The 15039-nt window shown below is 40.9% G+C and overlaps 1 protein-coding gene across 3 annotated transcripts in view; it reads left to right on the forward strand.

The window, feature by feature from the left end:
* Positions 1–12601, forward strand: part of PHF21A (PHD finger protein 21A) — a 107096-nt gene extending 94495 nt beyond the window's left edge. For all 3 annotated transcript variants that reach the window (XM_056851620.1, XM_056851621.1, XM_056851622.1), the window contains exons 12-16: positions 399–562; positions 8136–8291; positions 9655–9730; positions 10015–10118; positions 11743–12601. In XM_056851620.1, the coding sequence (XP_056707598.1) occupies positions 399–562; positions 8136–8291; positions 9655–9730; positions 10015–10118; positions 11743–11997 (755 nt within the window). In that variant the 3' untranslated portion in view covers positions 11998–12601. The remainder of the gene's footprint in view (positions 1–398; positions 563–8135; positions 8292–9654; positions 9731–10014; positions 10119–11742) is intronic.
* The last annotated feature ends 2438 nt before the right edge of the window (positions 12602–15039 follow it).

The raw sequence follows: 15039 nt of genomic DNA on the forward strand, positions 1-15039 counted from the left end.
GAATTGTCAGATCTCTAGAGGAAAGTGAACTTAGATTGTGTTATCAAAACTAGATTTACCCCCTATCTATCATAAGATAATATGATGTGTTTGTGGAGGGGGGGTACAGTTCTAAAGTGTTGACGCATGATACAGGTATGTCAGAGATAGTGCTCTTTTACCCTCTTAAAAGCTGTTTCCTCTCTTGTGGTATGCTCTTTTCTTGCGCAGTTTTCTTTTTATGTATCCTGACAATAACTTACAATCTTCTCTTGGCTTTCTTTCACTTGTGACTCTTGCACTAACTTCCTTTCTGTACTGCACCGCTTCCTTTTCCATGCTAGCCAATGAGGAGCACTGGCCAAAGGTATGTAAGATTGTTTTCCCCCCTTTTTTTGTTCCCTCTTGTTAATGTGTAGGTCGTCCTCCTAAATACAACTCGGTGTTGGGGTTTGGGGCTCTGACCCCTACGTCCCCTATATCCAGTCATCCTGACTCCCCAGAAAATGAAAAGACAGAGACCACATTCACTTTCCCTGCAACTGTTCAGCCTGTGTCCATGCCCAGCCCCAGCTCCACAGACGTAAGTAACTCTTGCCGAAAGGTTTGCTGTTCAAAGAGACCCTTCCAAGCGAGCCAGACTAAGGCGTCAGACTTTTGTTTCTTAGCAGGCACCCGACCCTTCTTCTTCAGGCCCTTCTACTTCTTGCCCTTATGTTCTCTTCCCTCTGAGTGATTAAATACTTTCTGTGATCGGTACATCCACAGGAGGTACTTCCCCCCCCCCGCTCCCACCCCCGGCCCACAAGTGAAGGGAATGCAGTGAAATAACAGTGTTTGCTTGCCCTGCTTGTCTGCGAGGCAGGGTAAAAATAAGTTAAATGAATAAATGGTACTCGGTGGTGTAATGGCAGGAGGTGAATAAAGTGTGTCACATGAAAGCCTTAAAACAACTGCTGATTGTGATTAGGAAGGGAAGGGGGTTTGGAAAACCACACAAAGTTGCTCAGGTTAACTTGACACAGGATCAGTGGACTGTAAGAGAATTGCCTTAACTGATGCCCAGCAGAGCTTCTTGTCCTCTGTAGATTCCTTCATACATAACAGCTTGGAACCAAGCATTGTTGTGTTCTTTCCGATCTAGTAATAATATACCGCTATCACTTTATGGTGCTCGGACTCTGTGGAGCTGTCTGCTCTACTGGTTTACCACAAGCTATTGTTGAGCCAACCCTCAGCTGATTTACAACACATTTTCTAGTAACTCTAATTACTGGGGGGGAGGGGGAATCCATCATCCGTATGACGTATGGCCTGGAACAAATTGTTCTGGGCTCGCAAACTTATTCGAGCAGCAGCCCTTCCCTGTGTCTTTGCTTCCTCATCTGGAGTAGCTCAGTGGCTGTTGTAAGGCTAAACTAATGAACACCTTTAACATGCAATCAAAGATTCGTAACCTCAGTTATAGCAGAAGGCCTCCAGTGTACTGCTTAAACTGCTGAGCGGAGGGCCTGCCCTGTTCATTCATTAAATAAGCCGCTAAAGGATTGTTTTAAGTTGCGTGAATGTATCGATGACCTTAGTGGTGCAGCCAAGAATATCCAAATCAGTGACTGCATCAGCATCTATTCTGCATCACTGAGTGTTGCAAACAGTAATGAAGAATTGTTCTTTGTGGCCTCTCTACAGTCCTATATGTGGGTTCTGTGCAGGTGCAGAAGGCAACTCCAAAAAGTTCTAGGCCACTTTTGTATGGTCAATTTTGATGCTCCTTCGAAGCTCTTTTTTAAAATGCGACTTTAAAAATACCTTTCCATGGCCCCCCCCACTACTCCCCCCACTCGCCTGCTCCTTTGTTCCTGCTTGCATAGCTATTAGCATATGCATAGCTAATGCGCCTCTGTTGTTTTGCATTGTTCCTTGAGGGGGAATCTTTGGGGCAAACACCAAAGGTCTCGTTAAGTGGGCTCTTTTGTAATGTGAAGCAGGTATGTGCCGGCTTCTCAGTCACTTCCGGAATGACGGTTCAGCATGCAAAATTAAAAAAAAAAAATATGCGGGCCAATTCAGCCTGGAACACACTGCTAATTACCATGCAAAAATGGTGCTAGAGTTTTTGCCAAAGAATTGGTGGTCTAATCTCCCTGGCTTGAGAGAGACTCTTTCCCATGCAGTTCTGTCCTGCTACATAGTAAGCAGCTCTGCTACAGTTCTCTGGTGAATTCTCCTCCCGTTCGCTTTTTCTTCAGCATTAGCTGTTAGAATTTCTGTTTCTTCATCCCCTTTTCCTATCCCTTGTATACATCTAGCTGGTTGCCCCAACTTTCCTCCCCTTTATCCTTGGTAGGCTTACAGAAAAGTTTTTAAACAGTGCTGCATGTGCAGAAGGAAGCCAACAGTCTCTGATGACCACAACCTCTGCCTGTTGTTGTTAGGAAAAAAAGATGGGGGAGAAACCTCTGATAGAAGACAGAAAAAAAAATGTGCCCAGCAACAGAGGCTGCAAGGCATTTATCTTAACAACTTTTGTAGCTACTACAAAATTATACAAAATAGTAGTAACAAAGGGTCAAAGAAATTGCGAAACATGTGTTGCAGTATACATATAATGAGCAGAAACTAATACAAATATCACAAAATAAACTAGTTATATGTAATTATTTTGTGATATTTGTATTAGTTATATGTCTGTTTGTTGTTGAATTCCAAGATTACAGTCCGAAGAAGAGATATCGAAATGGGATACTAGCTAGCAGACCTGTCACTGTTGTGGTTTGTGTTATCTACACTTTTGTTTTTGCTCATTATATGTATACTGCGATACATGTCTCACAGTTTCTTTGAACCTTTGTTACTACTATTTTGTATAATTTTGTAGTAGCACCAAGTTGTTAGATAAACGCCTTGCAACCTCTGTTGCTGGGCACATTTTTCTTGTTGTTAGGAAAAAGCTATAAAGCCTTGCTCCTGTTGTGGGAACAACCATGGACAAACCCATAGCTCCAGACTTAGGGCCCTACTTTCGAGGCAATCTGTCAGTGGTAAAAATGCTTCATCGGTCCTGAGCTGGCCCAGTTTACCTCCATCGTCCTCTGCTGTCAGAGCCAGGGCTCCTCAAAGAGCTTCTGCATGTCCAGTTCAGACTCTAACTGTAGGAATCAAAGATTTGTCAACAGGTCAACAGCCTCCATCCTGACCACTTTTGAACCTGGCCAAGTATCACTGTGAGCTGAGTGAACTGACCCCAGCAAGAACTAAGATGAGCAACAGTATGAATTGGCAGCATGCCACATCTGGAACATCAGCTGATATTATGGAGGAACCTGCTCCATCCATTCTGGCACCAGCTTTACCACCTGAAGTGGTACCAGTGCTGCCACCTACGTCAGGACTGACATTGAACATATTACTGGTACGAGTTGAGCCTGAAACAGTGCCACATGGATTTTTAAAATGCCTCTCTCCACATAACATAGCCTCTGCATTACAGTGTACTCAGTTGGGGAAATAGTTTGCACCACTTCTCTCATGCCTATCACCTCAATCTCTGTAAAGATTGAGTACATCATCAGTAGGATTCGTGTCACTGCACCAGCAGTCTCCAGACAGGCAACAGGATCAGCTCCCTTGTCGTCCAACTGGTGATTGAACTTGGCACAACAGTGGTAATCAGTATCAAGATTGACTTGACAACAGTTGGGAAGTTTGGTCCCAGTGTTTAGCCTTATGGTCCAGATCTCCTTATCAGTACTATCAGGACATGATATCACCTACTATCTGCTCCTTGAAATCTACATATTACAGTATCCATCCCTCCTTTGGTCTCTACAAACTTGGTTCTGGCACAGCTTAATCCTTCTACTGCCTCTGCTGCAGAACCACTGCCATTTGTTGACATTTATGTAATTAGTAGTTATTCATGCTCTGCCTCTCACCACAATATGATTCCACATCAGTCCTCCTTTTTCTTGTTCACTGCTGTCTTGGCAATGGTAATATCCCTTGCTGCCACTCAAATGGATCAAGAAGCAACCACTATTATGCAATTCAAATCACTCATAATTCTCCATCCATTCACTCTGATGATTAATTTCAGGATTCCATTTCTTTGGTTTCACCTTTTTCTGATACTTCAAGAGAGGTCTCTTCAGACCACATTATAGGGACCAAAGTCCTTTTTTATAGTCAGGGAACCTAAAAGTTTGGTGGATCTTTTGTGTAGACTGTGCTGTGTTGTATCTTTTTGCAGTCTGATGCCAGCACTCTTTACTAAGTACATCGCTTGCTGATTGTCTGTATATGGGACTGCACAGAGACCATGCAGAAGAAAAACAGTTTGCTTAAAAGTGGTGTTCTTTGAATGATCATCTGTGCAGTCGCCCTCCTTCACTGCTGCTGGCATCTCTCTGTTCTTTTTATGGGAGCTACTGAAAGAACTGAACAGAAAGGTACTCCACCAGAGCATTCTCAGAAGACTGCAGCCCTCTGTCGGGAAGGGTTTTTTAGCACTAATTCTTTGGCTTGAGCTGTAGGACATCCCAAATACCTTCAGTGCAGGTGCAGAACACATATGTAGGACTGCACAGATGACCACTTGAGGAGCATCAGTTACAGGTAAAGAACCTGTTTTTCCTGAAGATTCTGGGTCACTTGCTATTGAGAGCCAGATTCATTAGTTCTCTGGGTACTACATTATTGATGGGATCTTCAGAATTGTTTATTTAAAATAGAAATTATATCCTGACTCTATTTTGTATGAGAACTAACAATCAAAATAACATTAAAAATGCAACAATCTAAGCAGCTTGAAGTTGCCCAAAGGCAGTAATAAAAACTTATCAGATCAAAAAAGACTAGCTTTTCTGTTTAAGCTGTATGTATTAATGGCAGTCGGGATACAAAGAATTCCTAAGAGTTAAGAAGTTTGGAGAACTTATTTTTGCATTTGTGTTCTAAGTAAAACACTTTCATGTATTGCCGTTCTAGTTACAGTCTGTAGCTCAGTTTTAAATAATGTTCTCACCTTTCAGTAGTGGTATAACTCAGATTATCCTTCAACATTCAAGCCTAGAATGTTCATTATATATCTCCAAAACACATAATATGATTATGTCAGACCTTCAAGAAACATACCTGGTATCTCCCTGCTTGGTGATGATTTGGAGAGGTTCATATTTCATGCTACTTGAGAAGTCGAATCCAGTACTTTATATCTTCAACTGCCACAGTAGCCAGTTCATGAAGAAGTTGCTCAGAACTGAGATGCTCAGTTACAAAATGCAGGACGCAGAGGAAGTCTTTCTGAGGCCTGGTGTACACGTGCAGCAGAATGAGATGGTAATGAAGTAGTAGAATACAGTGTACCATTTCAGATTGCTTGTGAGGGATTACATTTTGAAAGTTCCCCTGTAATTGGAAAATTAGCACAGCATATGAAAAGCTAGACTAGAACCTTTTTCCTATTTTTTTTTTAATTGTATGGTGTTTTTACATTGGGGAGCAAAAAAAAAAAGTGATCTTCCCACAGCAGTCTGAAAATATTATTTTGCCACTTGAAAATTCTACCACCTCAGTCTATTGAATGTGTAGGCCAGGCTTAACTCTGTGTGTGTTAAGTGCCATCAAGTTGCTTCTGACTCATGGCGACCCTATGAATGAAAGTCCTCCAAAATGTCCTATCTTTGACAGCCTTGCTCAGATCTTGCAAATTGAGGGCTGTGGCTTCCTTTATTGAGTCAGTCCATCTCTTGTTGGGTCTTCCTCTTTTCCTGCTGCCCTCAACAGGCTTAACTCTAAGTAGTCATAATTATTCAAGAGGCGCATAGAAAGTTAACTGGGTTGAATCAACAGTAAAAAGGATGCTATTATTAACATCGCACATATAGAAGATATTATTCATCTGACAAATCGAAGTATTCCATATCGTAGAGATTCAAGGGAGATTCAGAAGTATAGTAATCTTTGGAATTAAATTTGAAATATGTTTCCAGAAGAGTAAAGCTTTGGCTTTCACAGGTTCTGGAAGTTTAAGTCGCTGCTGATAGGTAACTTTTTCAGCAGTTGGTACTCTGAGTTAAAACATTTTAATATTTTATCATTAGTGAAGATATACTTAAGAAGGCTGTGGAAAACATGTGGCTTAATTTATAACAAATGTTCACTATGTGATTTAATTCCATTGCTGCTCAGGTTGAGATAGAAGATTCAATGTTGTATTTTAAGGAAAGCAGGATGTTAATTTTTCTTACAAATGGTATTTTTCTGTATATGAAAAAATTGGAGAGAGCTTGAGAAATTGGGCCATATGTGTAATGTTGCCATCTTTTCCCTCAGCTGATCAAAATGTTGGCTCCCTTTCTGTAATCTGTCCTTTTTGGACCCTTTTTTCTTTATATCTCTGAATGCTACAAATAAAAATAGCAACCATTTAGATGTCAATGACAGGAGAAAATAGGGGGACAGAAATAAATAAAAGCACTTTGCTGTGAATTCTGTTCCAGGAAAATGCATCTAAAGTAAATAGTTGGGAACAATATGGTCTCCCACAGTAAAGCAAAATGAGTAACTCTGGCTATTAAGCTGAAACTATTAACTCGACCTTTCAGTTATTGTTAACATTTTACACTAGAGAATGACATTTTGATGTCTTTGTGATCTGGTTTGGCCTTTTCTGTTAAATGGACCAGGTTGGTTGAGATAAATCAGAATTGGGCATGGATAACATTGGACTGGAGTTGAAAACATTCTAATCCAAATAGCTACTTGGCAGTGCCTACACCAAGACTAAAGTATCTCATGGATCAAAGAATGTGTTAACTTCAATTTTGCAAATAAAAGCAATTTAATTCCAGAATATTTAAAAGATGCTGCATGTGAATGTTCTCTTAAAGCTACATAAGGTTCCCTTATATTTTTATAAGTGGGTCAAAGGTACAATCCAGATGGAGCTATGTTTATTGTGTCCACATGTCAAGTGGTTCTAAGGTTTCAGTCTGTGGGGTCTTCACAGTCAATAAGAAGTTCTTATTTGTTGCTGAGGCTTTTTCTGAAGTAGCAGAGCTGGTGAAAGGGATATCCACTTTTCAGATCGTACATCACTGGATCTTAATAAAAAGTAATGTTCCCCCTGCTCCAACATCTAATTTCTCTGTTTTGATTTGGTGTTGGAATGCATTCAGGCAAATGTCACAGGCACCTGTTTAATGGCTATGACATCACTGGTCACAATATACTTCCTCTTCCCAGTATGGGCACTATTTTTTAGGAATGCTTATTCTGCCACTAAAAAAAAACAACAGAAACACTGGCAAACACCAGTACAACTTCCTGCTCTTCTTCAGCTGTGAACTGTTTTTTTTTTTGGGGGGGGTGTCTTTTTTTGTTTGTTTCTTTAATTCTAGGTGGTAAGTACTTCCTTTTCAGTGCTATAACATGTATCTCCCCTGTTTAAGGGTCAAAAAGTTCAGTGCTCTTCCTCCCACATGCTAAGATATCCATATCACTCTATTAATGTGCTAGGATATTGTGCTATTAGTGCTGGATCAGTGCTAGAACCACGATAGTACTAAAAAAATAAAATAAAGGTAATAAGTCACTTATTTGATATTTGGGGCTTAGGTCTTGCATTGAGCCAGTGATCTGTCTGCAGAAGATCCTGACCTTCTGACCCTGGAAAATACAGTAGCCCTCCAACCCAATGGTTGTTACTCCACATGTGTCCCATAACCCTAGGAATCAACTTCCCAGGGTCAGAACTCAGTGGGACTGCTGTGAAGAAGGAAAAGTGGGGGAGATCTGCAAACCTTGCATGAACTAATGACTGGATCCAACTCCCTACTATTAAACACGTGCATTGTGGAAGTAAGACAAATAAGATTCTTAGGGATATTAACAGTTTGCAGTTGTACTAAGGAAGCGATAGGATCATTTCAAGAAATTGTGTCTACAAGATTTTACTATGATTTTTAATCTGAGTAAAGTAGGAGTAGTTACAATTCAGACATTTTGGTAGTTTTCTTTCTGTATCCCACAGAAAGGACAAGTATCTGGTATCAAACTGGATTGTATAGATTACTTTATACTGAACTGGAAAACAAATTTCAAAAATTAAAATTTCACCTTTTAAAACTTTTTTATCCCTTTCATCAATTTTATAGGGTGATATCCATGAAGATTTTTGCAGTGTTTGCAGAAAAAGTGGGCAGTTACTGATGTGTGATACATGTTCACGTGTGTATCATCTGGACTGCCTGGACCCGCCTCTGAAAACTATTCCCAAGGGCATGTGGATTTGTCCCAAATGTCAAGACCAGGTATTGTTTGCCACCAAAAGCTCTCTGCATTGGACGTAATGGTTGGATCACATGGTTTACATGGACTTGGAGAGGTTGACGACATTCCAGTTTATTTGATCTGTGATTAAGCTTTTGTAAAATGAGCCAGTTAACATAGCCTCATAAAGACAAAGACATTAAATGTTTGCTGCTGTAATTCAGACCTTGGAGTGTGTTCTCTCACTCATGCTGATATGTTAAAACAAATGCCTTTCCGTGGCAAGCACAAATAATTTAGGAAAAGTTCCTCTTGACTCATAGGTGTTGTATTTTTCTTCCACAGGGGAAGAGATTAGAGACTTTTAAAATATTTGGGAATTCCGAGAGCATATTGTTATAATATTATAAAGATATAGCAATATGTCCATTGCAATTTTTTTAAAAAAGACAAAGCCCTCTGGTGGCAGGATAAATGGCATTGTGGGGGACTGGGGCAAATAAAATGTGGGAAACCTGCCCTCCAGAAGCCCCATTGCTGCTGCGTTGTATTGGCAGCCACAGCAGCAACAGTAAAAGCACACAATCCTTTGTGGAAAACACCTTAGACGAGCAGGCCGTATGTGAATCTGAAAGCGACAAATGCTTTCTTTAGGCAGATATAAGATCAGATGTATTGTCTTTTCATTCCTCTTCATTTGGTTAATATTTTATCAGCAGAAAGCAATTGCAGAGGCAAGAACATGTAGAAAGTTGCTGACACTATGATTAAGCAGGCTTCCTTCGTGGGAGATTTAGCACAGATGTGTATGTTTATTTCACACTGTTAAATCTTAGTCCTTTCCAAATGATTGTGGGATTTTTTAATGCATAGTATATTAAATGTTTATTTCATTTGGAGAAGCCTCGTGGCCCAGACATCTTCCCCCTCCCCCAAGTACTGCTACTGTTGAGAAAAATTAGTTTTCACCCACTCAAAAAGCACTGGGGACCCCCCCCAGACCACTGTTGAAATGCTAGTTGAGTCTGAGCACTGGGCATGAACACATGATCACAGGCACATACTGATATTAGCAACCAGCAGCCTGGTTCCCCTCACTCCCCCCCTCCCCAATGCCAGTGTAAAAAAGAGGTATGTCTGTTCTCTCAGCCAAGGCTGCTTTCCTCCCTTCAGTCTGTGCAGACAGGGTGTTGTGCAACTCATGCTGGATAGGAACTAGCAGCAGTGCAGGTGGGATGCCAAAGGAAAACAAAGGTTATGTATTTTCTTGGAATGTCCTAATAAGGAAACTGCAAAGAGACATTTTAAAAATTGGTTTAATGATAACTGTTCAAGAAACTCTTATGTCTGTCCCCACCTGCGTGTAGAACATGTCAGCCAAATATTCACATTATTTTCTTTTAGATGCTAAAGAAGGAAGAAGCAATTCCATGGCCGGGGACTTTAGCAATTGTTCATTCATATATTGCATACAAAGCAGGTAGGAAAACAGTTCCTTCCTTCCTTCCTTCCTGTCTGTCTGTTATTTTGAGAGAGGCAGTCAGATGTTTGTTTTCAAAAGGGAATTAAGGACTGAATGTATGATACCCCACACAATCAAGTAGGATGAGGCAGCCTCATATCTCTTTGTGTATGGACTTGCGCCCTCAGGTATGGTCCTGTGTGAGAACTCCTGGCTTTTTATGGGGTGAGCCATTGTGGAAAAACAGCTGGGAGATCACATCTACACAGGGTATAATTGAGGCAACTGATTCCTTTTCACAGCAAAAGAAGAAGAAAAACAGAAATTACTGAAATGGAGTTCAGATTTAAAACAGGAACGGGAACAGCTAGAACAGAAGGTCAAACAGCTCAGCAATTCTATAACAGTAAGTACTGCTTTACCAAATGATTGTTTATACTCTCTATGCATTGTGCTAGAAGCTACAGCCGTGAATCCTAGCACATTGCCACCAATCACAATATCAGTTCTAAGCCATTCTCCAAACACAGCTTTGTGTGTATGTTAAAAAAAAAAAAACTCCTTCCTTTTAAAAATATTGTGCTAGAGCCAATGTTATGTCAGTAATGTGCCCTGTTTTATAAAGATTACAGTGGTGGAAATGGCAGCTCAATTAAATTAAGCACAACACACACATAAGAAAACTACAGTGAGTATACATCTTCTTTTAAGAGTAAGTATATTACTAGGACAAGTTGCAGAAATATTAGCTCAAGATCTCTTTATTCCCTGGAAAAAATCTGTTTCCACACCATACACAAGTTTAAGGTCTCTTGAACACTACCTTTATTTCAAGAAAACACCATAGCTTCTCCCACACATTATGATTACTGTATGTGCATTTTATAGACCTGTTTTCAATCGTTTTAAGTGTAATGGGTTCCCTCCGAGGAACTTTGGGAAATGTAGTGGTTCTTAGGGTGTTAAGGCTTTTATGTTAGAGGTCTCTAGGCTATTGCAAAACTACAATTTCAGTGTTGCTTATAAGGGTGGGAGAAACTGTGAAGAGTAAACTAATGTAAGGCCCTGATCCAGAGACATCACCCCTTCCTACCACCAAACTCTTGAGGCTGAGGAGAACTTTTATTCTGCCCCCTCTTCCAGAGTAGGAAACTGACACAGTCAAGGCAGTTCCATTTGTGAGCTCAGCAGCACACATAGAGTACAGCAGCATCCCAGTGCTGGGTGTGTCCGTCCGACATCCCACTATCCTTTGCAGGTGTAGATCAGATAGAATAATCTGCATGCTTGATGTGAGAATCCATCACAAGACATGGACAAAGATGGTATTTCAGGCATTCCCAAACAGAGGAATCACTCTGTACAGTTCTTTTAAGTTTGAGAATGAAAGTTAATGATTAGTTACAGTTGTGTGGTATTTATGATACCATCATATGTCTAATTATCTTATTACCAGTAGAAAAGAGCAAGAGCCCAGTAGCGCCTTAAAGACTAACAAAATTACTGACAGGGTATGAGCTTTCGGGAGTCACAGCTCACTTCTTTAGATACAGCTAGAATGAAGAAGTGAGCTGTGACTCACAAATGCTCATATCCTGCCGTAAATTTTGCTAATCTTTAAAGCGCTGCTGGAATCTTGCTCTTTTCTACTGCTGTAGACAGACTAACATGGCTACCCATCGTGATCTTTCTTAACACCAAATGTATTTATGTAAATAAAGTACTATAATTAAAGTCCTGGGTTTGCCGGTAGTATGGCCTACATAATCTAGAATCTAGTTGTCACTGTGAAATCCCAAGGAAAGGGGTTGATCGCACTCTGTTAGATCTGAATTCTATGTATCCCCCAAATTATAAGTGATACGTCAGCCATACACTATATTATTTCATATCCACCAAGTGCTTGGTAGACTTATTTTAGCAGTTAAAGGTGATGGATAGATTTTTGGGATCCATTTATTTAAGTTTTAATTCCAAGGCCCTGTTTAGCGCAATCATCACATTTTAAACCTTGTTCCTGTTTGCTTCAGAAATGTATGGAAATGAAGAACACCATCCTGGCAAAACAGAAGGAAATGCACAGTTCACTGGAGAAGGTAAAACAGTTAATCCGCCTCATCCAGGGCATCAACCTTTCAAAACCAATAAACTCGGAGGGCAGTTCATTAGCCATCTCCAATGGCATGGACTCTGCTAATAATGTGAATGCTGCCACCTCCACCCCAGCCTCTTCCCCCTCCCAGAGCTGCATGGTGAACTGTAACAAGGCTGAGGAGACTAAATAACACAGCACAGTCAGAAGGAGCCGGGGGGAAGGCGGCAAGGAGACAGAGCGAAACAATAAAACTCTCTAGAAAAGCAAAGCTGGATTTCTTCTGGAAAGCGCAGAACTCTTGGTTCCAGAAAGAGCGCGAAGATGCTTGTGCCAGGCGGCACCTGAGTTGCCAATCGATCCTCCTTATTCTGTGTGTGCGTGCAAAGTTTGGACCATGTTACATGAATAGTGCCAGCTGGAGGTTCTTAGCCAGCACCATGCCAAGTTAAATAATATATTTACTCTCTCTATATTTTACACCAGTGTGTGCCTGCAGCAGCCTCCACAGCCACTATAGGTTTGTTTTATTTTTATTTGGGGGTGGGGAGCAGGGAGGAGGAGCAGGTTTCAAATCCTATCTGCAGACCAGTTTGTTTAGCTAGGGAATGTCAAAAGTCCAAAGAGCCTGTGGGCTTTTCCTGTTTCTAAATTATCCGTACTACTAAACCAAAAATCCAGTAATATGAATGAACAAGTCCCAGTGTCCTGAGGGGCAGGTGGGACCAAGCCTATCAAATAAGCAGTATTCACTATTGGTTAGATGGGAGACACAAAAAGGAACGGGGAAGGCTTTTTCCACTTAAGTACCTGGCACATGTTTAAGCTGGGGGGTTGCTTGACTGGCAGTTTTTGGGTTATCCCGTTTTTACAAATCGACAAACAAAACTCATTGCTGATTTGGTCACCAGGTTGATTCAGGAAGCCTTTGCTGAAGAAAAGGGGGGGCAGGGACTAATGCGATCAGCATGGGGGGGTATTTGGAAGAACGTGCCATGACTGAAAAGAAAATCCCAACCTTGTCTTATACATTGATCAAGCCAATGTGGTAATCCCAGCACATGTCCCAGGCATCCAACCCAAGCAGATAAAATGCCTGTTTCCTTCGTTTCCTTTCTCCTCGGGTTACAAATGTAAGGAATAGAAAAGCTGTTTTTTCAGGCTGACAGTCCAATTAAAGAGGTAGATGGGACCTTGCATGGTATAGATTAGAAGTAATAGTGTCAGTGAGATACAGTGAGTCTTTGTGAGTCCGTGTGTCATCGTTTTGGGCACTGTTTTTTATGCAAGGGCAAAATCTTTGTATCTGGGGGAAAAAACAACTTTTTTAAATTAAAAAGAAAAAAAAAGATATTGAGGTCTTCCTAGTGTTACTTAAAAATAAGATCAAGGTAAGAAACATTGTAAAAATTACAAAAGTGCTATTTGTTTCCTAAACAAGTGATTTCTATTAAAAAGGTGTCAGAACTGGAGAAAATACTGTGTACTTAGAATTTTTTTAAAAAACACAGATTTTGCTTATGATGTTGCCATTCTGCTGTGTTTCTGTTTGAAAGTGCATAGAGGGTGGCTGTCCAGAGATTATATCCAATCTACAAACTTCCCTCTAATGGAGAAAACTGTCATTCTTGTTTCATCTGTTATTTCACTAAATTTTCTCGTGTGCTTAAGAACTAAGAACAGGAGGGGGCGGGAAGCACTGGCAGCATTATTTATCAACAGTTTTCTTCTATTGTATTACAGAACCATAGATTTGGGCACTAAGGAGTTTTGCCTTGAGGCTTAGGGGTAAAACAGCTTGTCTGATTTAGGCAGATTGCCGTGATAATTTCATATTATAAAGAAAAAGCAGATGCCAGGCATCAAATGGATGAGTCTGAAATATACCCTTTTGCATACCCGAGTGCAATAAGCCAACAGTTTGTACCCATTTAAATCCTGTTACCCACAGTCACACAAAAGTTGGCCCCTGCACTACCAAGATAAACATAAGCAGAACTCCTCTTGCGGAAACAGATGTAGCCAACCAGATCTCCTGTAATGGGAATGACATCTTTTAACTATCCTGTTGTAAAGAACTATGCATCCCAAAGCACTTTATGTACCTACTCCTCTGGATCTCATTCTTAACCCATCTACATTATTGTAGCCATTCCTTAACTTTCTTCTAGTCTTTGTTCTTTTTCCTCAAGGACTCTTTCAGCTTCAGTGACACTCCTTATGTTCACTGTTTTGAAAATCCAGCTGCTAATCTTCTGCTTTTATGCTTATCGGTTAAGTAGGATCCTTGCTTGGTGGCCTTAGCTTTAAATTTGAAGAAGGCAGGCTTTATCATCACCTGCTAATTTATAGTAAATAAATTAGTATGGTAAAACTTGAAGGCAGCCAGTTGGAGACCTTGAAAACTGTTCAAAGAAAATGCAGGGTACAGCCCAAAATATTATTGAGACCAAAAGTTTGGTGTGCCTGTACAATTTGTGGTGCAGCAAGCCAAACACAGCCCACCAGCCAGGTATGGCCAGCTCACCAAGCGCTCAGTTAAACCACCAAATTTAGTTGCAGACAAGAGGGAATAGCAACAAAATGTGTCTAGAGGGCTGCATAAGATGATTTTGAGAGTAATAGGTGAAGCATAATGCAGGTAAAGGAAGAAGCTCTTTTCTGAACCCTAGAGTTGTCCCCTATGGCTGATCGCTGGCAGCAGCAGGCTAGTGAACTGTGCCAAGTTCCAGTCAGCTGAGCTTGCAATTCTTCCGTGCCCTTCCTTGTCCTCACCTCACACTCTCTCATGTGCACACGCATGCATCATCGTTGTGTGTGTTTTCTTGTACTACTGGGAGCACCATTTCATTCAGGATGGCAAAATATTTATGAATTCATGAGTGGGCCATGATGACCAGTCAGCCTATGATGGTGAGTTGGGGAAGCAACTTGGGGAAGCAGCCAAAAAGTGGCACCCTGTCTATCAACTTCTCCCCTTATTGTATGTGCAGTAAAAATTGTACAATTTGATGGTGTTGCAAATCAGGTATGCACTACTATATGTTATGGGGGGGGGAAGGAAAACTCTACATAGGACTGTAGTGTCTGATGCCAGCCCCACATTTAGTGCAGCTCGCAGTCCCACCCTGAGGTAAGGTCAAACTGTGTGTTACCATACCTTTCGCTCGAGAATTTGAAAGCAGTGCCTCAGCAAGGAGGCATTAACACAGGGGTTAGAATCTGGCTCTTTCCT

This window comes from Euleptes europaea, chromosome 6 (genome assembly GCF_029931775.1).
Source record: "Euleptes europaea isolate rEulEur1 chromosome 6, rEulEur1.hap1, whole genome shotgun sequence".
In the NCBI taxonomy this organism is placed as follows: domain Eukaryota; kingdom Metazoa; phylum Chordata; class Lepidosauria; order Squamata; family Sphaerodactylidae; genus Euleptes; species Euleptes europaea.